Source organism: Canis lupus, chromosome 31 (assembly GCF_003254725.2).
Source record: "Canis lupus dingo isolate Sandy chromosome 31, ASM325472v2, whole genome shotgun sequence".
In the NCBI taxonomy this organism is placed as follows: Eukaryota; Metazoa; Chordata; class Mammalia; order Carnivora; family Canidae; genus Canis; species Canis lupus.
Window position 1 is genome coordinate 28,396,082 of NC_064273.1, and position 22,918 is coordinate 28,418,999.

General features: G+C 50.6%; 1 protein-coding gene and 1 long non-coding RNA gene across 2 annotated transcripts in view; one reads left to right on the forward strand and one right to left on the reverse strand.

Annotated features, from left to right (window-relative positions):
* Nucleotides 1–22,918, forward strand: part of IL10RB (interleukin 10 receptor subunit beta) — a 23,783-nt gene continuing 865 nt past the window's right edge. Inside the window, 7 exon segments of the mRNA XM_025449614.3 lie at nucleotides 1–184; nucleotides 1,467–1,590; nucleotides 5,310–5,467; nucleotides 7,712–7,878; nucleotides 11,255–11,402; nucleotides 16,887–16,915; nucleotides 16,917–17,042. Of these exon segments, the coding sequence (XP_025305399.2) occupies nucleotides 136–184; nucleotides 1,467–1,590; nucleotides 5,310–5,467; nucleotides 7,712–7,878; nucleotides 11,255–11,402; nucleotides 16,887–16,915; nucleotides 16,917–17,042 (801 nt within the window). The 5' untranslated portion in view covers nucleotides 1–135.
* The window catches only part of LOC112661559 (uncharacterized), a 14,589-nt gene continuing 6,030 nt past the window's right edge, over nucleotides 14,360–22,918 (reverse strand). Inside the window, exons 2-6 of the long non-coding RNA XR_007407675.1 lie at nucleotides 22,399–22,694; nucleotides 19,630–21,182; nucleotides 18,263–18,413; nucleotides 17,388–17,461; nucleotides 14,360–17,048 (exon numbers count right to left, since the gene is read on the reverse strand). This is a non-coding gene — a long non-coding RNA (uncharacterized LOC112661559). The remainder of the gene's footprint in view (nucleotides 17,049–17,387; nucleotides 17,462–18,262; nucleotides 18,414–19,629; nucleotides 21,183–22,398; nucleotides 22,695–22,918) is intronic.

Here is a 22,918-nt window from a genome sequence, read left to right on the forward strand (position 1 = left end):
GCACCCGGAAGCGGCCCGAGCGCGGAGCTGGAAGGTCGGCCGGCGCCTCGGGGAGCCGGCACGGGGGCGCTTGCCCGGCGGCTGCCGCGGCCCCCGAGCGCCCCCGAGCGCCCCCCGCCGGCTCCCGGCGCGGCCATGCGGCGGAGCCTGCGGAGCTTGCTGGGCGGCTGCCTCCTGATGTCAGGTGAGGGGTCCGCGGGGAGGGGGCTCCCGGCCGCGCTGGGGAGCTGGAGGCCGAGCCGCGCCGCGGGCGGCGCCCCCCGAGCGGACCCCAGGCGCCCCGGGAGTGCGGGCGCCGGCGCGGCCCCCGGAGCCTCCCTTTCAGCCTCAGCGCCCCGGCATCCGAGCTCTGCCTCTCCGCCCCCCAGCTCTGTGGCTTCGGGGCTCTAAAGCCACCGAAACCTTTTCAGCCCTCCTCCGAGTGTCCTCCCCGGCTTCAGACAGCAGCGGGCCCCTCCCTCCTTCCTTGCTGATGACCTGGGCTCCTTCCAGGACGCCGCACTCTCCCGGCCTTCCTCCCGCCTCTCAGCCTGTCTGCACCCCGGATCCTCCAGCCCTGCCAGATCTTGCCCCCGCCCCCCCCGCCCCGCGCCGGCCCTGTAGGGGATACCAGCAGAACCCTGGCCTGGAGTACCATAGTACAGGCCGTGACTCACTGTGAGTCTCCCTTGGCACCGGTTGCAAGAGGGGCCAGTGGTTTATCCTACTCTTCACTCTGCTTTGGGGTATGCTTGATATTTTATATTGAAAATGGGGATGCCTGGGTGGCTCAGTGGTTGTGATCCCCGGGATCCTGGGGTCCATCCAGCCTCAGGCTCCCTGCAGGGAGCCTGCTTTTCTCCCTCTGTCTAGGTCTCTGCCTCTCTCTGTGTGTCTCTCATGAATAAATAAATAAAATCTTTAAAAATAAAAAGTTTAAAAGTGATTTCTATCTCTAGCCCAGATCTCTCCTCTGTGCACCAGGCTCCTTTCTCCAGCTGTCTGGGACATTCCTGCAGGTCTATCTCTCTAGTATCTCCAAGCTAACGCAGCTAAAATAAGACTTTTGGTGTCTTTGCCCCCAGTGCCAATCAGGACATCAGGTGCCTAAGCCGGGAATGAATATTAATCTCTCCATACCAAATGTAGACAGAAAGTCTAGAGTCTATACCTCTGGAAATATATCTAAAATCCATCTACCCACACCCTCACACCTTTTTCCCACCACCCAAATCCAGGTCACCCCCAACTGTCCCTACCTCTTGCTCTCTGCCCCACCCTGACCCCCCAGCACCCCCTGGCAGTTCTTCAGATAAAATCCAGAGAGTACAGCTAATAGCTAATGTATGTCTCGTTTCCCCTCACCCACATGCCTATCTGAAGACGTGGAACCATAGGGGAGACCCATGTGTTGGGTACGGTCATTTACTTCTACAACTGGTTTTAAGGAGCAAGGATGCCAACTTTTTTTTTTTTTTTTTTAACAGCATTAGGGCTGGTGCCACCTCCTAAAAACGTCAGAATGAAGTCAGTTAATTTCAAGAACATTCTCCAGTGGGAGTTGCCTGCTTTTCCCAAAGGGACTCTGACTTTCACAGCCCAGTACCAAAGGTGAGTCTGGGATGCTCTTGGCAGAAGGGCCCTGAGCTGGTCACTGAGCTGGACCAGAGGAGAGAGCCTGACTGCTGTCACCTGCATGATCATGACAACTCCTAGGGAACCTCCCTGCTGGCCTTTTTCTTTCTGTGTGGAAAATTCTTGTGAAAGTTCTCTTCTCTGAAAAGAGATACATCAACTCTTTCTTGCTTTTTGTTTGTTGTGATGGTTCAGCATTTGACCATCACAGGGCCACCAGTAGATACAGACATTTACTCGTGTGAGCATGGATGTCATTGGCCCTAGTGGTAGCCTGTTGCCCTATGAGCATATGGGATTTGTCACAATTGATGTTTTTTTAAGAGAAAAAATGTCACTGATATCATCTCCACTTATTAGAGCAGTATTGCTAGAAGTCAACAATTTGCAAATGGAAGCCATCCAGGAAGACTGAGGTATGCAAAACAGGAAGGCCCTTGCCATCCAGCCACCCATCCCCTCCAACAGATTATGACAGAACCTCGCCATGCAGTGAGGTGCAGATAATTTGCATGGTGGGTGCTCAGCTACTCTGTGGCTTGAAAGTAAAACAGAAAAAAAAAAAAAAAAAAAAAAAAAAAAGAAAGTAAAACAGCTAGCTGCTGGTTCCGAAAAGCTCTAGCCTCTGAAAGCAGCAGAGGCTAATGAAGGAAGGGTGAGTATCACCAAGACAATTATCTCAGCGGTGCTCTGACCGCCCAGTACCTGCCCTGCCGGTCGATTTTTCCCTCTGCCGGCCCTCCCTCAGCAGCTTGCCATCATACGCCACAGGCTAGACTGCAGGTGACACACCTTTACGCCAAGTGCAAATAGCAGCAGGAGGCCAAAGGGTGATGAGCCGACACACCTGCTTCCAATATGACCCAGAAATGTGCAAAGATAGTCCCTTTGATGAAGCAGGAGGAAGCACAGGTCCCTAGAACCCATTAATCCCACACTCCTCCTCCTCCAAATTTCTTTTGTAGACATAGCCCAGGCCTGCTAAGGCAGGGAAGAAGTAGGAAGATGAGTAAGATAGCCTTTGTTCACTTTTTGGGGAGCTCCTTTGTTCGAAGTAATTTGCAGCTAACAGAACACTTTAAGGTTTCAAGTACAATGCAAAGAACTTCCAAATCACTTATGTCCACATTCACCAATTTTTAAGATTACCACACTTTCTTTCTTCCTCTTTCTCTGTCTTAAGTCATGCCCTTTGCCCCTTAAATTTTCATCATGAATTTCCTAAGAGTGAGGGTAACCTTTTATATCACCACCTGCAGCCATCAAGGTTGGCAGCCTCGACATTGGTGCAGTGCTTTCATCCGACCTACAGTCCTCAGTCCAGTTTTGTCTGTTTTCTCAAGGATTTAGGAAGGATTGTTGTGCCACTCATCTTTCCCTGCGTGTATTTTCTACCCCTGATTGGTTTGATAATTTCATGACTGTTTCCACTCCCAACAGGGAGCCTGCTTCTCCCTCTGCCTATATCTCTGCCTCTCTCTCTGTGTGTGTCTCATGAATGAATAAACAAAATCTTAGAAAAAAAACAAAAAGAATTCAGCTTGAGAGGTTGTGTGTACAAACTCTCCCATACGTGTGTGCTGGGTAAGGGTGACCAGAGGAGGGGTACTTCGGAGGATGAGTTGGTGATTTGAATGTGGAAACATCTTTGTTGGTTTTTTTAAAAAAATATTTAGTTTATTTGATAGAAAGTGTGCACACACATGTGTGTGAGCACATGAGCAGAGGGGAGAGGGAGAGGGAGAAGCAGACACCCCACTGAGCAGGGAGCCCAAAGCAGGGCTTGATCCCGGGACCCTAGGATCATGACCTGAGCCCAAGGCAGACACTTAACCGACTGAGGCCCCCAGGTGCCCTGGAAACATCTTTGAAAATGAGATGTAAATATGGAGAATGGGTTATATTACCAATTTCACAGGGAGGAAAATATTTTTAAATGCAATAAAAATGACTTGATAAAAGAGAAGTTATTGCAAAACAACTTTTGAAATACTCCATGTTCCAGCCAGTTGATGATGCATTAGTTTAAATGAAGGAAGTGGCCACATGTGAAAAAGCCCCCTTAATGCACTGACCCCTGGAGTCTCCAAATGATGGGATGTCAGGCAGCCCATGAAGAGTTGACTGGCGAAGTGTTTGTGGTATAGTAAGTGAAACGAGCAGATTATAGGATAGGCTGAGCCCGATGACCTCTACGTACTTTTATTTTTTCTTAAGATTTTATTTATTTATTCATGAGAGACACAGAGAGAGAGAGAGAGAGAAACATAGAGAGAAGCAGGCTCCATGCAGGGAGCCCAACGTGGGACTCGATCCCGGGTCTCCAGGATCACACCCTAGGCCCAAGGCAGGCGCTCAACCACTGAGCCACCCAGGCGTCCCGACCTCTACGTACTTTTAGCAAGAACTTGTGGGTATCGCCTAGAATGTGGCCAGGTGTATGGTGGTGCCCAAGACCGTGAGCCCAGACGTCAAGCTGATCCAAGATCCACTGGGCAAGTTTCTTAGGTTCTCCATCCCTGCACCTCATCTATGGAGTAGGAGCAGTCTCCGTCCTGCCCTCGTGGGCTGTGAAAATTCAGGGACATAATACAGATGAAACACTTCTTGCCCTGCCTGACACCTATGTGCTGGACAAGTGGGCTCTGACTGTTTTTATCACTGTCACCTTGGTTGTCCCCTCTGAGGACAGCCACATTGGAGGAAGGGACACAGAGGAACCAGCCAGACAAAATCCTCACATCTTCCAAGACAGGAGACTGGGTTTCCTCGGGTCAGGTGGAGCTGATTACACATCCTCCGGTGGCTGTGACATCTCGAGGTCACATGCACCTGGTGGCTCTTCCCAGACAGTGTTTTCCTCTATAAGCTTCATGCTTCTACCACGCTTCTCCCTTCAGGGCTCAAGCTGTGTTTTAAAGCAATCATATGCAACAAATCTGTAGACAGATGAATCATTTTATAGTTTTTCCCTAGTAATAGCAGCTGTAGTGATTTGTAGGATGTTGTTTGAAATTCCTATAATAGGCTTATTTGGGCTAATTCATGTATAGCAATACTCACAAACTGTGTCCCTGTGCTTCTATAAATTGCAGAATCAAGGAGGGCAGCTTTCTTGGTCAAACATATCGAAGACTCAGCCCCGTGTTGGAGAGGCACACAGCTCATTAAAGCTGTGAAAGTCACTGAGGGAGTTCTGTTGTGAAGACAGACACCTCTTTACGTTGAACCTAGTTTCTGCCCCAGATCGTTTGACCAGGGGACAGATTTTTTTTTTAATTTTAAAGATTTTATTTATTCATGAGAGACACACAGAGAGAGGCAGAGACATAGGCAGAGGGAGAAGCAGGCTCCCTGTGGGGAGCCTGATGTGGGACTCAGTCCCAGGACCCCGAGATCACGACCCCAGCCAAAGGCAGATGCTCAACCATTGAGCCACCCAGGCGTCCTGGGAGAGATTATTTTTGACGTGACTTATGATATCTCAGGGATCACTGAAGTCCCGTGGGGCACAGTTTGGGAAATGCTCATACAAAAAAATAAGCTTGCTGTTCATCAAAACTGATGATGAAGAATTTGGTGTATTTTTCTCGTGTTATCCTCCATCACCCTTTGGTAGTGGGGATTAATAAAGCACTGGTCAGCCCCAGAGTGGACTGGAGTGAGAACTTTCATGTTTTTTTCTGATTTTACAGTTATAGGAAATTCCAGGATCTATGCACAAGTACTGCCTTCACGGAATGTGATTTCTCAAGTCTTTCCAAGTATGGTGATCACACCCTGAGAGTCAGGGCTGAGTTTGCAGATGAGCATTCTGACTGGGTAAACATCACCTTTTGTCCTGTGGATGACAGTAAGCCACTTTGTTTTCCATTTCATTGTCATGCCATCATCATGCCTTGGTTTTCTTTCCCCAGGAGGTAGCCTGTCGGAGGGAATTCTTTGAGCCCCCACAGAGTGGGTGGGTGGCCTTGCAGAAGGGGGTTAGGAAATATAATAATGAGATCTATGACCCAAAAGAGGTTTGTGGGAGAGACAGGAAGGGATAGCCATAAAGTCAATATGATGATTAAATATAAATCTATCAACGTTAATGCCTGGTGGCTATAGAATGAGTTAAGGCCAGTGTTGTCAATGAGAAGAACGGGAAGGATTAATGTAGTACATTTTCTGGGAGGAAGTCAGTTTGGAGTTAGGACGTCAGGAAATGTGACATGACAGATAGAAGAATAAAGGTTATTCGAGACAGGTATCAAATAAAGGTTACTCGAAGACCAGACGCAGATGGCCAGCTTGGCCAGAAGGAAGGACAGAGCACTGGATTTGGCTAATGGCAGATGCATTGGGTCAGGCTGGCTGGTAAGCATAAAAAAAAAAAAAAAAAAAAATGACCCCAGGTTAGATCTGGCGGGGGACTCACCAGGGGTTATGAGGTGAACATAATTAGAACATCGGGAATTGGAAACTAATGAAGCGACCTTATAGCAGTTGAGACAGCAAGAGGATAGGGGGTGACAGGAACCTCATTAACAAGGCTCAGGTGCAGCCTTTCAAGGAGTAGCCCCAGAGAAATTTGGAAGGATCGAGTCTACTCAGAGTGGGGTCTTTATACCGCCACCTGCTCTGGACCCCCATGGCTCCCACAATTTCACCCTCCCTGGTTAGGAATGCAGCTAGGATGCCCTTCCACTCTCTCCCAATTCTGTCCCAGGCTTGGGCACCAAAACTCTTATTTCTGGAGTCAGAAATTATCAAAGTAATATGATCTTTTTTCTAGGGATCTTTAAAAAACTAAGAAAAGTCAACACTTATAAAAAAAAAAAAAAAAAAAAAAAAAAAAAACCACAAGCAGCTTGACAGTAGTCAAGTTTCCAAAACATAGTTCAGGTTTCTGCCCCTGTAATTGTTCACTGACTTACCAGGTCCTGACTGGTTCCAGTTCCCTATTGGGGCCCATCTGTGGAAGTTCCCTTTAGAAATTCATATAGAATAGATAAGCAGCTTGCCTGAAGGTCACACAGATAAGGGGTGGCCCAGCAAGGATTCTGAGCCAGGCCCCTGCACCCATGCTCTTAGCAACAACTCCCCCTACTTTGAGTACTTACCTCTTGGACTTTATATGACAGGAAAGATATCAGAAAGAATTTGTTTATACTTGTTTTGAAAAGATATGTAGTAAGTTTTCTTATCTTGTTTTTAGCTACCAGCATATTAAAAACAGGGTAAAATCCTGGAAACAGGCCCATTGATAGCCTCAAAAAAAAAAAGAATACAGGATATAACTTGAATAGCACCGTCATCCAGAGATACTTATTATCCATTGTACAATTATTACTGAGCGCCTACTATATGTCAGGCACATTCTTAGTGCAGAAGCTGTAATAGCGAAACAAAATCCCAGCTGTCATGAAGCATACACTGTAATGGGGGAAGACAAATAAACAAATAGATATATATTTTATGATAGATGTGACTGTGGTTCCCCAGAAAATAAAGCAGGGTCCTGGGGCAGGTTGTGTTGGGAGCTGCTCTTTACATAGGGTGGTAAAAGAGTCTCCCTGAGGAGGTGACATTTGAACAGAGACCCAAATGAAGTGAAGGGGTTAGCCACATAAATATCCAGTAAAAGAGCATTTGGACAGAACAGCTTCAGACTCTATTGGAAATCCGTATGATTAACTATGTATGTTAGGCACTAAAAATAGTAGAAGTTACCATCTGTAGCTTCCAACCCAGCAAAGGAAATAAAGAAAATTCAACCCAATAGAAAGAAAAAAGAAGAAAGGAACAAACCAAAAAAAAAAAAAAGTCTTTGTAGAAAAAACAAAATAATATAGTTGGAATAATTACAAATATGTCAGAAAGACAATAAACATAAATGGACTAAACTTGATTACTAAAACAAAAGGCTATCAGATTTTGTTAAGAAACAAAATGCAACTACCCCCCCTTGGCCACATCAAAGCAATCTTACATCAAAGAGGAATCTTACATCCTTCAGTAGACCAGTTGGTCTGCACAGTTATGAAAAATAAAATGACGATGTTTTTAAAATGTGATTTTTGACTGCCCTTTTGCTTTGTTCTCTTCCTCTTAGCCATGATTGGACCACCTGGAATGCAAGTAGAAGCACTTGCTAACTCTCTCCATCTGCGTTTCTTAGCCCCTAAAATTGAGAATGAACCTGAAACATGGACCATGAGAAATATTTATAACTCGTGGGCTTATAATGTGCAATATTGGAAAAACGGCTCTGATGAAAAGGTAAGCCTGGCAAATCCCATGCATTTCAGACATAGGTTCCCCTTCTCTGTCTAGTGTTAATCTAAGCCCCTGACTATGGAGAAAAGAGGTAGGAGGCCATCCAGTCAGGGTCTTGCAAGATGGTAGTACCTTATAGTCCAGAGGATCTGAGGCTAGGTTCTCTGAGTGCCAGAAGCTTCCCAGTTTGAGGGATGCCTTGTATCTGGCCATGCTTCCCAGGTCCCAGGGGGAATTTGTAGAGCAGACTTGAGACTACAGATGGTAGGGTGCTCACACAGTGAGAGCAGGCCTGAAAGGAAGCTGCAGGAGAAGGAAGGTAGCACTGACTCAGCAGTTGGCTGGCGGAAGTCAGAGTCAGCTGAATCAGGTGACATTCTGCATGACTGCTGTTCTATGGTATGAACCCCCATGCCCCGTGTACACCATAGGATAGTCAAGTCCACACTCAGGACAGCCCCACCCCCAGACGCTAGATGAACAGTGTCACATTTTACCTGTCTGACCCCACTTTTCATTCTTGCTCTCCTCCTCTTCAGGGGATGGTTCCTTTAAAAACATGAGCTAAGAGATTGACCCAGTTGGAAGGTTGCCCCTGCTACTGGGACTCTAGTCATATTCTCAATCTCCACCTCCTCGTGTCTGCAAGACGGGCATAATAACCCACTTCATGGGGTGCCAGGTGTTGGCGGGGTGGCCCAATCAATTAAGTGTCCCAACTCTTGATTTCAGCTCAGGTCATGATCTCAGGATTGTGGGATCAAGCCCCACATTGGGCTCCACAACCAGCACAGAATCCACTTGAGATTCTCTCCCTCTCCCTCTGCCCCTCCCCCTGGTTGCGCTCGTGCTCGCTCGCTCTCTCTCTCTCTCTTTCTCAAATAAATAAAATCTTTTAAAAATAACCCACTTCATTAATAAAGTGGAGATAATTACCTACTTCACAGGATTTGAGAGAGTTTGATGACTTAATGAAAAGACTAAACTTGCCCTGTTACCTGAATAATGTGTATGGTGGATACATGGGGTTTTTCCTTCCCCTTATGTAGACATAATAAGGCTATTTTCATTCATCCTTGGTTAGGCTCTGTTCTTACACTCAGCACTTCCTAGCTGAAGGCCATTTGTGCTCCTAACTCACTGACATATGTTGTGTAAGTTAGGTTACATATATGTTATCTCCTCTCTATTAGATGTTGGTCCTGTTGCTTAATTCTCATGAGTTCGGGAGACAAGGGTCACCTGTGTGTGTTGTCTTAGGAATTATGGAATTAAATTTATATGTACATACGCATACGGCACAGGCTCTCAAAATCTCAAGTTGATTTTTCCTCAAAAAAACTCTTGGTTTTTATGATCATGAAATGATGCAGAATATTGGCCTTCTTGACAGAATAGATGATTTCACTTATAGTCAAGCCCCCGGGAGATGTGTGCCTAGAAAGCAATATAGGAAAATGAGTTTTACGGTCACTTATCAAATGCAGGCATCTCTGTGAAGCTCTGGGGTAACAAAGGTCTGACAGGGCCAACCCACTCCAGGACTTCACATCCTACTTTTATGAAGGCTCAGTTTCCACAGCTGCCATGCCTGAGTGCCTCCTGCACCAAGCGTGAAATAAACACCCAGCTTAGCTTCTCATCCAGAATGTGCCCACAGAATAGACATCTGGTTGCACATTTTTCCTGTCACTTCTGCCTTTGGTGTGACACCCCACGTGTCAGAAAGGCCTCCTGCGTCCCAGGTCCTCCTGGGTATCTGTAGTGTCGCCAGGACAGGTTTATACATGCCCTAGACTGACCATTTATGTCTCCCACCAAATTCACATGCTGAAACGCAATACCCAGTGTGAAGGTGTTAGGAGGTGGGGCCTTTGGGAGGCATGGGGTCAGTGGTCCCTCATAAAAGGGACCGCAATGAGCTCCCTCGGCAATAGACATAAGACAGTATGGTTCCTTTTTTAGAACTAATGCAGTGTGAAGGGAGCCTGGCTGGCTCAGTCAGTTAAGTGTCCAACTCTTGATTTTGGCTCAGGTCACGATCTCAGGGTTGTGGGATCTTGCCTCCCACTGCCACTCGTGCTCACTCTCTCTCTCTCAAATGAATAAGTACATCTTTAGAATGCTATGTTAAAAGGCTGCCGTATTAGGTCCCTAAACTCATAGCATAAAAAAAGACTTCGCGAAATTCTGTTTCGTCCCGATGGGAGAAAGTGAGCAGACAAAACCAGAAATTGCCCAGGTGTCAAAGATGGCAGGAAAAAGCAATCAGAGGGGACTTGAGCAGGGAGGCTCTTCATGTCTGTCCTTCCCTGCTTGTCACTATGGGTCAGGTCTGAGTTCAATCTCTGAAAAAATAGCATTGCAATGTTTTAGGGGTAGTGGATACGTAGAAACAAGAGCCATTCCAATTATTTTTAATTATTGGAAGTTGTACCATATTCTTTGCGTATTCAGTGGTACAACCCAATCCTTGTCAATAAGCTTGGCTTTCTCCTACAATGAAGGAATAGAGACAAGTTGTCAACAAACCCAGCACCGCCCCCCCCCCCCCAAAAAAGAACAAATTGCTGAAGTTAAAAAAAAGAGTCTGTGCTCACTTTCTATTGAAGTTCCTATTCATGTAACACATTTTAAATAGGACCCTTCTATCAGGAAATATAACCAAGATGGAAATGTGGGTGACATATACTCTTCTGGCCCTTTATTTTGCTGGAAACTTTTAGTTTCCCAAATTCAGGAATATATCGTCAGTGAGGATACCCTATGCTCATACTAAGCCAAGTCAGGGAGGCCCCACAAGAAGCACAGTGTGCCTCCCAGAGGAGCCGGGCTGCCTGACGAGGGCATTTCAGGTGCTCCAGTGGAGGAGCGATTCTAAAGAGAACCCTGGGCCCCTAAGGTCAGAAACCTGCTCTTAGAAGGAAAAGCACATGGGGGCCTCTGGGTGGCTCAGTGGTTGAGCATCTGCCTCCGGCTCAGGTTATGATCCTGGGGTCCTGGGATAGAGTCCTGCATCAGGCTCAGGAAGCCTGCTTCCTCCTCTGCCTATGTCTCTGCCTCTACCTCCCTGTGTGTCTCTCATGAATAAATAAAATCTTAAAAAATATATAGAGAGAAAGTGAGTAGGATGGTTTGTATGGCATCTAAACTAGAGAATCCAGTAAACGAAGTGGTTTGTCAGGACCAGTCAGTCCTTGCCCCAGGCCTTAAAATGCTCCCAGGGCTCCCCCGACATGAACGGGGAGCAACACCTGCTTCCTTCCTCTTCCTGTTTTGAGCCCAAGGTAAAGATGATAACTGCTGAGCATGGGAGGGGGGAAGAAGATGGTGTCCCATCACTGCTGCGGCATGTTTTTATTTTTGGCTTCATTCCTAGTGGCCGATTACCTGTCAGTATGACTTTGAGGTCCTCCGAGATCTGGAGCCGTGGACAACTTACTGCGTTCGAGTTCAAGGGTTTCTTCCCGAACGGAACAAAACTGGGGAATGGAGCAAGCCTGTCTGTGAGCAAACAGCCAATGATGGTGAGTGTCCGGATGGAGCATCTAATTCCGCTTCCCCTGAGCCCTTCAGATAGCTTTATAGACCCCCTCGAGGTGTTTGCATCCGCAGGTTCCTCAGACTGGAACACATCCAGTTCAGAGTGCCTCCCCTTCCCGGGCTGCATGTCTCCAGCCTCTTCAGACATATGAGGAAGAGTGTAGATGCTTCAAGCACTGTCCCCCGCAAGGGCTATTTGTCACGGCCTCCAGGACCTCAACGCAGTGGCTCACAGATCTTAAAGAAGGAGGGAGAGAAGGGGGGAAGAGTACCTTGGGCCCGGACACTTGTGATCATTTACATACAGACACATCGCATTTGCATACAGGGTGATCCAAACTTGTGGCCTGGATGTCTGCACACAAACAACAGGCCTCTTTATTATTTAAAGACATCGTTGAGGGCGCCTGGGTGGCTCAGTCGGGTAAGTGTCTGCCTTTGGCTCAGGTCATGATCTCAGGGCCCTAGGATCGAGTCCCGCATCTCCTTCTCCCTCTCCCTCTGCCCCTCCCCCTGCTCATGCTCTCTCTCTTGCTCTCTCTCTCAAATAAATAAAGTATTTTTTTTAATGAAAAAAAAAAAACCCACTGCCAAGTGCAGTGTCATCTCACTGCGTTCATGATGATTTATGGGCATTTCTCAAAATAAGAGCCCTGTATTTGAGCACTTTTAGCGCATTTGGTCTGTCTACACCTTTTTTTGAGGATTAGCATTCTAAGGAACGCAGCCTGGGGAAAAACCAGCCCATTGTGTGCCATAATTTAGCAACAAATCACTCTTGTCCGGAAGAGGAAAGGCAGCCGGTTTGAGCGACTTCCTTCTGGGTGCCCTAAAATTGCTTTGAGTTATCATCCTTATTGTTTCCAAGTGTTGATAACCACATAATTATCCATTCTGGGTTGTTTGTCATTTTTTCCGGAGATCAACATCAAGCTCATTGGCCTGTAGTTTTTTTAATCTCATTGCTGTAAACGCACAAATTGTTTGCCTTAACCCAGGATGCTTTCACGGCTCCCAGGCCAATGATCTTTGCGGTGTCCTCCAAAGCCCTTCGGCAATGGCAGCAGCAAGTTTTCTCAGGGCCACAGAGCCACATAGAAAATGAAAGGCCTGCTGCTGTCTCCCTGGGGTGATTTCTCTGGCATTTGCTGTTTCTCTCCGCGCACTCCCCCACCCCCAGTTGGGGCCTCCCATCGGTAAGGCCAAGGTCAGTGCGCTAGTGAACTGCCTGTGTCCTTCTCCCTCAGTCTGAGGGTCTGAGCCAGCTGAGCCTCTCTGCAATGCCTTTCTTTTTTAAAGATTTTATTTATTTATTCATAAGAGACACACAGAGAGAGGCAGAGACACAGGCAGAGGGAGAAACAGGCTCCCTGCGGGGAACCCGATGTAGGACTCGATCCCAGGACCCCGGGATCATGACCTGAGCCAAAGGCAGATGCTCAACGACTGAGCCACCCAGGTGTCCCTCTGCAATGTCTTTAAATAACAATAACCCCTTCCTTCGTGGGCTGCAAGTTACTTTCTAGGCCACATGTTATTTCTACAGAGCTTCTCGATGTTTTTTCTCATTCTGTTCCTCTCTTGAATCATTTTTACTTGAATCAGAATTCTGTACCTTGGGAGCCCCCATCCTGCTTGAGTCACTAGAATATCTGGTCTTAGAATTATCCTTCTTTTGGGGCGCCTGGGTAGGCTCAGTCGGTTGGGTGTCCGACTCTTGGTTTCCATTCACATCATGATCTCAAGGTCATGCATGAGGCTCAGCCTGCATTGAGCTCTGTGCTCAGTGCAGAGGCTGCTTCAGATTATCTCTCTCCCTCACCTTCTGCCCCTCCTTGCTCACATGCTTGCACCACTCTCTGTCTTTCTCTAAAATAAAGAAACAAAATCTTTAAAAAAGAATCATCCTTCTTTCCTCTAAACACCTGTCACCTGCTTTCCCAAAACCTTGAATGTATTTCAGGATCATCCAGTGTCCTGTCCTTCCTCCATTAACATAACACAGGACATGGGACGAGTCCTAGACTGCTCTGTGCCTCAGCCGTCTCATCTGCAAAATAGGGTGAGCAATGGGCAGCCACGGTGGCTCAGCAGTTTAGCGCTGCCTTCAGCCCGGGGTGTGATCCTGGAGACCCGGGATCGAGTCCCACATTGGGCTCCCTGCATGGAGCCTCCTTCTCCCTCAGCCTTTGTCTCTGCCTCTGTCTCTCTCTCTCTCTCTTTCTCGTGTCTCTCATAAAAAAATAAAATCTTTAAAAAAAAAATAAGGAGAGCAAGGTGGTGTCACCACACATGGGGGTGGCAGGACTCAGAACAATGCCTGGCACACAGTGAGCCCTACGTACATTAGATATTATGGTTATTCGTAATGACGTCCTTAAAATCACACCGTGGAGTATTCTTAAAGGTTTATGTCCTGAGACAAGCCTCGAGGCCTACAATTTGACTCATGAGAGAAATATCTCAAATATTTTGTGGCTACAAATGATTGCCCATGAATGACAAAACACAAGCATTTTAGAAAAGTCTAACCCATTGAAAACCTGCTTTTGTCAAACATCACTTTAGGTTTGTTTAAACATAGTTCTCTCTTGGGGATCCCTGGGTGGCTCAGCGGTTTAGCACCTGCCTTCGGCCCAGGGCGTGATCCTGGAGTCCCAGGATCGAGTCCCAGGATCGAGTCCCACGTCAGGCTCCCTACAGGGAGTCTGCCTATGTCTCTGCCTCTCTCTCTCTCTCTCTCTCTGTGTCTCTCATGAATAAATTTTTAAAAATAAAAAAAGATTAAACATAGTTCCCTCACTTAAACCTCACAACAAATTTTAACATGAGCCTCTTGTTAAGGATCTGCCCTGCTTACAGACTGGGCAGTGAGGGTTCAGAGAGGTCAAGTAACTTGTCCAGAGTCGCTCAGCTAGTCAATGAACAGGGACGGAGCAGGTTACCTTTCCCGTAATTTACTGCCGGCGGATACAATGCACAGCTGAGCACAGGCCCGATCTCCCCGAGGGTGAAGCAGGGAGATGCATTCCCCTGGAATGTGTGGTCAGGGGGAGCTGTACCCAAGTGAGAGAGCTTTCTGGAGGGGCTTTCGACTCCTGGATCCTCCCCCACTTCTTGGCCTGTGTGAAGCACTGGTGACCTGTCCTTACCCTTTCTCTCTCTGGGGAAGTCACAAAAGCATGCTTTGAATTTGCCGGCCACCAAGCAGGTGTGCCTGTGAAGCATCCTTAAGGAAATGACGCTGACACTTCGTGGCTGGGTCACAGGGACCCAGGCGCTGCCCTCCAGGGGCCCAGCACGGTGCCATCAACGGTGCCAAGTTCAGGGGGCTCAGCCAGCAGCATTCAGTCCTGTGTTCACGGAGGGATCCGGATTCGTGCCCCACAGCAAACTGCTGAGACATTAGATGGAAGGCCAGATGGACAGGTGGGAGCCTGGGGCTTCCCTAAGAGCTGGGACGCCAGATCCCAGGTCAGCCTCCTGTTGTCCCCTGCGGCACGGCCAGCTCGCCACATGACCCTGCATTCACTGAGAAAGGACATGTCTGGGTTGGACGGGCTCAAAGTGGAGGCTGGAAGGCACCGCTCCTCAATTCTAGCAAACGAAGCGAGTGAGAATTCACAGGGGATCAGGGAAGAGTTCCCCTGAGCTCAGCAAGGGCGCGGGGCCAGAAAGATGGTGAGGCCACTGCTGGCACGAATGAGACACAGTGGGGTGACGAGGGAGGAAGGGGGTCCCAACCCCTGCCCTCTCTGCAAACACCCTAACTATTCAGACATCTAAGGAGTGTCTGTGGGCCACGCACAGTGGAGTGGGGGGTGGGGACCAGCAGCTGATACCGCCCCAGCGTGCTTTGGTCTGCCCCGTGCAAGTAGGGATGAATATTTTCCCCGCAAATAAAATGACTCCCTTTCAAATGACTTGCCCTTGAAGAGCAGGGTTCATTTGCTTGGCAACTCTCAGCACCAGATGCTTGAGGTTTGAATCAGGCGGGTGGTGCCTGCCGGTGGCCGGGCACTGGGAGGGTGGGTGGACCCTGGGGTAGCAGGAGGAGGCGTCTGGGGCTGAATGAGGGGAGCCAGGACCACAGACGCCCAGGTCAGAGGTAAAGCTGGATGTTAGTTAGAGTGGTCACAGCAGATCTTATTCAGTGAGGACTGCAGGAGGCAAAGAGGGACCCGGATGTTTTAAAGGAAGAACAAGGGATCAGAAATGGAGAGAGAGGGGATCCCTGGGTGACTCAGCGGTTTGGCACCTGCCTTTGGTCCGGGGCGTGATCCTGGAGTCCCGAGATCGAGTCCCACATCAGGCTCCGTGCATGGAGCCTGCTTCTCCCTCTGCCTGTGTCTCTGCCTCTCTCTCTCTCTCTCTCTCATGAATAAATAAAAAATAAAATCTAAAAAAAGGAAGAAGAAGAAGAAGAAGAGGAGAGAGAACCAGGGAAGGGACAGATCAGGAGACGCAGCTTGGAAGGTAGGTCAGGGTCCATGTACTTCGGCCATCGGTGCCTAAGGCCAGCTGGTCTTTGGCCAGTTGGGCTTCCACCTTCCCCACCAAAAGCTGGGGGCCGGGGACCCTCCTTCATGATGATTGCAACTTCAAAGAAAGACAGCCCTGGGTTTTAGGAGATACCTACGCATCTCAAAGGGGTGGGGGAAGGATTTGCCATCATAAGCTCTTTATAGGGATCCCTGGGTGGCGCAGCGGTTTGGCGCCTGCCTTTGGCCCAGGGCGCTATCCTGGAGATCCGGGATCGAATCCCACGTCAGGCTCCAGGTGCATGGAGCCTGCTTCTCCCTCTGCCTGTGTCTCTGCCTCTCTCTCTCACTGTGTGCCTATCATGAATAAATAAAAATTAAAAAAAAAAAAAAAAAGTCCATAAGCTCTTTATAACAGAAGCGCTAAGAAAGGAAGGCCAGGTGTTGGCGAACGTTCTCTGGGCAGCCTTGTGTTCTTCCAGAGGGAGACCCAGGGTGGGTGCTGGGTCGTGCCCGCAGCGTGGCCTTAGGCCCCTGGAGGGCACGCTGGAGCTCGGGCAGGTCTCTAAGTGCCACGGCGTGGACGCAGCCGTGGTGCCAAGAGCTTCTGCCAATTGCAACACAAAACACTTCACTGCATGTGTTTGCTTGGGGCTCCAGGGTCCCCCTCTTCTGCTTCGGGGCCAAAGAGGCTTTTCCAGAATGGGGAGGCTCACGGCTCAGAGCTCACAATTCTTGCGTATTATATGTCCACCGTCGTGCCAGAAACCAAAGCTGGAAAAAGATGGGAAGGGGTGACACTCGCTGGAAAGCCCTGGATCCTTGGGCAGGTGCCCCATGCTTCCTCCTCACCCCTTCTGAGATGAGCGTCCAGCCCTGTTTTCAGGGACTCCCACCGGATTGCGATGGTGACAGTGTTGAGGTCAGGTGCCCCGCCGTGTCCTTGACCTGAACCTGACCTAACGCGGCCTCCTGTTGTCCCCGCAGACACAGCCCCGTCCTGGACTGTCGCCATCAGTCCTGGCAGCCTCGGTGTGCGTGGCCCTCCTGCTGCTCGGCTGCTCCGCCCTGCTGTGGTGCCTGTACAAGAGGACCAAGCACGTCTTCTCCCCCAGGAACTGTCTGCCTCAGCATCTGAAAGAGGTAGGCCTAGGACGGGGTTGGGGGCCGGGCGCGGATCAGAAAACCCTGATCGGAAGGGCCAGGCTAATCCCACACGGTGCCAGGCTTTCCTGGAGGATGACACCCTTCTGCATGCGTCTCTGTCCCCAACCCCTCCCCGGCGCCCATATCAGGAAGTCCATGGTCACAGAACAGCCTGCAGGGAAGAGGCAAAGCCCTCTTTCTCGGACCTTCCATCCCTGAAGCCCCGAGTGGTCAGAGGTGACAGGCACTCAGCTGGGGGGCAGCTGCCAGCAGTGACACCCCCCATCCCAGGCAGCTGGGGCGGCCAAAACCTCCCTCCCAAAGGAGGTCTGGGGGGCACACCTCAGCATCCACACCTCTTAGACGACAGGGACCTGCTGGAGCGGGACCTCTGAGACTGAAGTTGTTCCCTCTTCCTGGGGGAAGTTACAAGAGAAAGGATAATGGGACTGGCCCCAGTCCCCCCTCTGCAGCTGGTCCCAGGAACACAAGTGACACTCAGGGTCTCGTGGCTCCGCTGGGCCCCCTGCAGGCCCCTCTCCCTCTCACGTGACTAGCCACTGCTCATCTGCTGGGGTGACCCAGGCCCTCTGCTCTGAGAAGTCGGAGTCTCTGCTCATGGGCACCGGAGGCCTGTGCTGCTCTACTTTTCACTTGCCATCAGCATCTGAGACACCCAACGACTCCCTTCCTTGCCAGTTAGGCTCTTGACATGAAGAGGTGGCCACCATAGCTTCAAGTTTACCAGGACTCCCACTGTGCCCCCTGGTAGAAAGGCTCTCCCTCTGGGAACCCTCTAGACCAGAGGTCCGCAAACCTTTCCTGAATTAAAGGGCCAGAGAAGCAAGTAGTTGAGGCCTCACAGGCCAAGAAGCAAAAATCAAGATATAGGGCACTTCTCCAGCCGCTTAGACGTAATCCTTTAAAACTCTGAAAACCTTTCTGAGTCCCTGGGCTTCACCATAGTTTGCTGACCTCACTCTAGACTCCCAGAGCCTAAAGATGCGTGTGCAGGGAGCACCGGTTCCCCAAGTGGGTCACGGGGAGTGAGGGTAAGCGGGGCCACTCCTGTTTCTACCCCTTGGTTCCTGAACCCATGTATGCTATGCATTGAGGATGCAGCATCTCCTACTGGCCCTTGCTCCCAGATTGCCCCCGGGTGCTGGAGGGTAGCACCCCCGTTCTCACAGGGCACCATTTCCTGGCTGGCACCTCACCTGCACTACCAGTCAGTCAGTCCATTGCTCCTCCAGGCCGGCAGCTACTGGGTGGTGCAGTGTGTGGTGTCATCAGTGGGTCCCCGAGACATGTTGCCCACTCCAGGCCATGCTGGCCGTCATTGGGCCCCTTGGTCTGGCCTGATGTCACCTATTACAATGATGTATTGGCTTGTTAGCACCTCTGTAACAGTCTGCAGCTTGTCATCTCTCAGTTCTGGAGGCCAGAGGTCTGAGATCAAGGGTGTGGGCAGGGTGGTTCCCTCTCAGGCTATGAGGGGGCATCTGCTCCCGGCCTCTCTCCCGGCTTCTGGAGTTTTCCTGGCACCCTTTGGTGTCCCTTGGCTTGTAGACCCCTCATCCCAGTGCCTGCCTTCATCTTCACATGCTGCCCTCTGTGTGTGTGTGTGTGTGTGTGTCTGTGTCTAAGTCCAAGTTTCCTCTTCTTGTAAGGACACCAGGCATATTGGATTGGAGGCCCACCCTGATGAGTGTGCTTTACCCAAGTTACCTCTGTATAGACGCCGTCACCAAGTAAGGTCACATTCTGAGGCGGTGACACTTCGAGGGGCAGCGGAGCACCTCAGCTGGAGCTGACACCTGCTGCAGGGATGATTTGCCATCCCGGCCCTAGAGGGCCTTGGTGGGCACCACTGAGGTCTGAGGGATTGTGTGCTCCGCTGGCCCCGGCTCCTGTGGCAGTCTCGGCGTTCTTAATGATACAGAGACACTTGGGGCTGCTCCCATGGGTCCCTAACACATGCCTCTCCCACAGACTTCCTCATTCCTGACCCTCCAGTCCCCCTTTCTTCGGGGTCCCTGACCACCGGCCTAGCCATTAACCCCTGCCTGTGAGTCCCCGAAGAGCCCAATCTTGGGCCTTGTGATGGTCCCTTCTGGGTGGCACGGTCTCCCAGGGTCCTGTAGCCACAGGCTCTATCTCTACTGGGTCCCTGTCACATCCAAGAGCTATTTGAACCTTCTTAAAGGGTATAATTCTCTGCCGCAGATGGCCTGGCCTAGCTCCAGAACTCTAGTGATCTGCCCTGTGATTCTCCTTTGAGGATTTGCCGTACACTCCAGCCAGCGTCTTTTCCCACCACAGACCCTCAGGGACCTGCCAGGCCACACAGCCAGCTCACGGCCATTGGGTTCCGTTAATGTGTCATCATTGGCAGATAATGCCGGGCCTGCGTACCCCTGCCCCAGCCGGTCCCAGGATGTGGCGAGGGCAGCTTGCTCCATAGCCTCTACTTTCTGCAGGGCCCCTTCCTGCCCTTGGCAGCTGTCCTGTGTCACCCTGTGAACACACTGGAGTTGCATTGGCAAGGGTGGAACATGCTGCCTCCAGACCCACGGAGGCTCACCTGGCGTGGTGCTGGTTCTCAGCATCAGGAGAGGTGAGGTAGGCTCGCCGGTCCTGTACCTCGGAGAGGATGTCCAGCATGCCCTCCGCCATGGGTTTCTCAGGCTCTGAAGCACATCTGCCCAACCAAGGCCTCGCCACTTCTTTCCCTTCTGGTCCTGTTACCACATTGTCATGACAGCTGGTGTCAGGCCTTGTCCCCAGACCATCCAGTCAGCTGGCAGAGACTGTCCCCGGGAAGGACACAGTCCCTTGGCCTCAGCCCCTCCCTTCTGTATGGCACAGCTTCTGGGACTCTGCTCACAGTCCCTTGGCCTCAGCCCCTCCCTTCTGTATGGCACAGCTTCTGGGACTCTGCTCCGAGCCGGGCCAGCCCCCTTCCTGTCTGGAAGCTACAGAACAAGCACCTCCACCGTGAGGGCTGGTCTCGGCCACACAGCATCCACAGTGAGACCATGACCACCGGCAGGTGTTTCAGAGTGGCCAGAACCTTCTATCAAGAGTGGTGACTGAGACAGCAGAACCAGAATGGGCCAAGAGGCCACTGTGAGATCTGGAGAAGCAGGAAGAACAAAGGGGGGTGGGCCCATTGCCCCGGGTAGAAGGTGTTTTGTAAGTAGAGACCCAACAGGAAGCAAAGCTATTCACCTGCTACTTCGGTTTCTGGCTCGCCATCACAGAGACCCTCAGACAGGAAAGGACAGATGGGGTTACGTGTCGCCAGGCAAATCAAAGCCAGAGACGGGCGGGGCGGGGGTAGTGAAGGGGGGGCCTTCGGAAGGAGCCCCTGCTGTGAGGCTAGAAGACTTTGCAGCCCTGCCTGCAGAGCCAGCCCCTGTGATTGACCTGAGAAATGGGGCAAGTGCTTGGGGGGGGGGTGCGGGGGGTGAGCAGTGAAGGATGAAGGAAGTGAGTGCCAGGCAACCATGCAGACTGGGATCATTGCATCATGAAATCCTCCAGCCTGATGCATGATGTAAAAGGTCCACTAACCACGGCCAGAGAATAGTTAGGAATTTCGGGAGACTTAGTGGGGGTGGAGACTTTGAGTTGAAGCCACAGGGGGTTTATCCAATACAGCTAGATGGGGTTTCAGGGTGTCCCACCCAGAGACCAGCCTGATCCTTGCATTCCTGAGACTCAGCACATCTTCCTCCGCTCTTCTTTCCTGTGCCCTTTCCTGGGAGGATCAAGGGTGGCTCTAGTCCGATCTTACAGATCCCCTGGATCCGAGGATCTGCGGAGGCTCCTCCTGCCCCCTACCCATGTCCTCCTTTGGGCAACAGAAATCTGGACATAATTCCTCTTGCCTGCCCCTCCCCTCGCTTCCATCAGCTGGTCGAGACCCAGGGGGTGGGAGGTGACACCAGGGGCAGTGCGGCTGCCAGCGGCTTCAAGTAAGTGGCATCAAAGGGCTGAGTGTGCAGATTACGTTAAGAGGGGAGCCAACCGGCCGACTGTGAAGCTACAGGTGAACAGAGGAGGGGAGAGGGGAACCTGCGGAGCCTTGGGACCGTCTCCACCTCATCCTGAAGATAGAGAGCGTAGGTGGACCTACAAGGAGGAAAAATGGCAAATGTGAAGTTGGCAGATGTTCTGGGAAACACAGCTGGGCAGCTCTCATGGCTCAACTGGTCAGACCAGGGTTCCCACCCGGGGCCAGCCCCGTGCCCTGGGAGAGACAAACCCACAAGGCCGTGTCCATAAACTGCTCTACACAGAAACATAGCGCAAGCCGTGTGTGGGGTAAATCGGCTAGTAGCCACTGGCTCGCGGCCGCCGACTGGGCGGGCAGCACGGGGCTGAGAGCTGAAATCCGGGACACGTCGGGGCCTGGCGAGCGCCAGAGCGGGCCCCTAACTCAGCCTGAGGACGCACGGGAGATCCAGTTCATTACTCCAGGACACATTCATCCCATGCCCGCACCAGGCTGCTGCCTAGAGGCAGCGACACTCAGGCTTTAGTGCCACAGCATTGGGAGTGGTCTAAAAATCTCTCTCCCGGTTTAAAAGAGGAACCATCAGGGGGTGCCTGGGTGGCCCAGCCAGTTAGGCGACTGCCTTTGGCTTGGGTCAGGGTCCTGGAGTTCCAGGATCAAGCCCCATGTGGGGCTCCCTGCTTGGCGGGGAGCCGCTTCTCTTCTCCCTCTGCCCCTCCCCACTGCTCATGCTTTCTCTCTCCCTCCCTCTCTCCTTCTTTCTCTCTCTCTCTCTCTGTCAAATAAATAAATAAAATCTTTAAAGGGACACCTAGGTGGCTCATTCTGTTGAGCGTCTCTCTTTGGCTCAGGCCGTGATCTTGGGGTCCTTGGGAGATCAAGCCCCACGTGCGGCTCTGTGCTTAGCAAGGAGTCTGCTTCTCTCTCTCTCTCTCTCTCCCTCTCTCCCTCTCCTCTCTCTCAAATAAACACATAAAATCTTTTCTAAAATTTTTCTTTAAAAAAAAAAAAAAAAGAGGAACCATCAGAGGGTGACCTGATTTCACCATGAGAGGTGGTCTGAAGTGCAGATCTGTTGTTGCATTTTAAGAAACTGTGGTAAAATACACGGAACATAAAATTTGCCATCTTGACCATTTGTGAGTCATTAAGTGAATTCACACTGGGTCCCGTTGTTGGGCAACCTTCACCACTGTCTATCTCCAGGACTTTTTCATCACCCCAAATGGAATCTGGCCCCATTCAACAGGAAATTCCTACTTCCCACTCTGCAGCCCCCGCAAGCCCCATCCTACTTTCTGTCCATGAATTTGACCCCTCTGGGGACCTCACCTGAGTGGAATCATATGACATTCGTCCTTTTGTGTCTGGCTTATTCCACCCAGCATGACCTCCTCGAGCTTCATCCGTGTAGCCTGTGTCAGAAATTCATTCCTTTTTAAGGCTCAGTGAATTTTCCCTTGTACGGAGGGACCCCATTTTATTTATCCATTTCGGCGTCGATGGGCATGTGGTCGGCTTCTGCCGTCTGGCTTTCGTAAATCACACTGCTGTGCACATGGCTGTACCAGTCCTCCTTTGAGACCCTGCTCTCGGTTCTTCTGAGTGTATATTCGGAAGTGAAATTCCTGCATCGTGCGATAATTCTATTTTTAAATCTTTGAGGAACTCTCCTGCTGTGATTGTCACATGCTTTAAACCAGCGTTCTCGGGGCGCCTGGGTGGCTCAGTGGTTGAGCATCTGCCTTCGGCTCAGGTCATGATCCCGGGGTCCAGGGATCGAGTCCCACATCAGGCTCCCTCTGCCTGTGTCTCTGCCTCTCTCTTTCTCTCTGTGTCTCTCATGAATAAA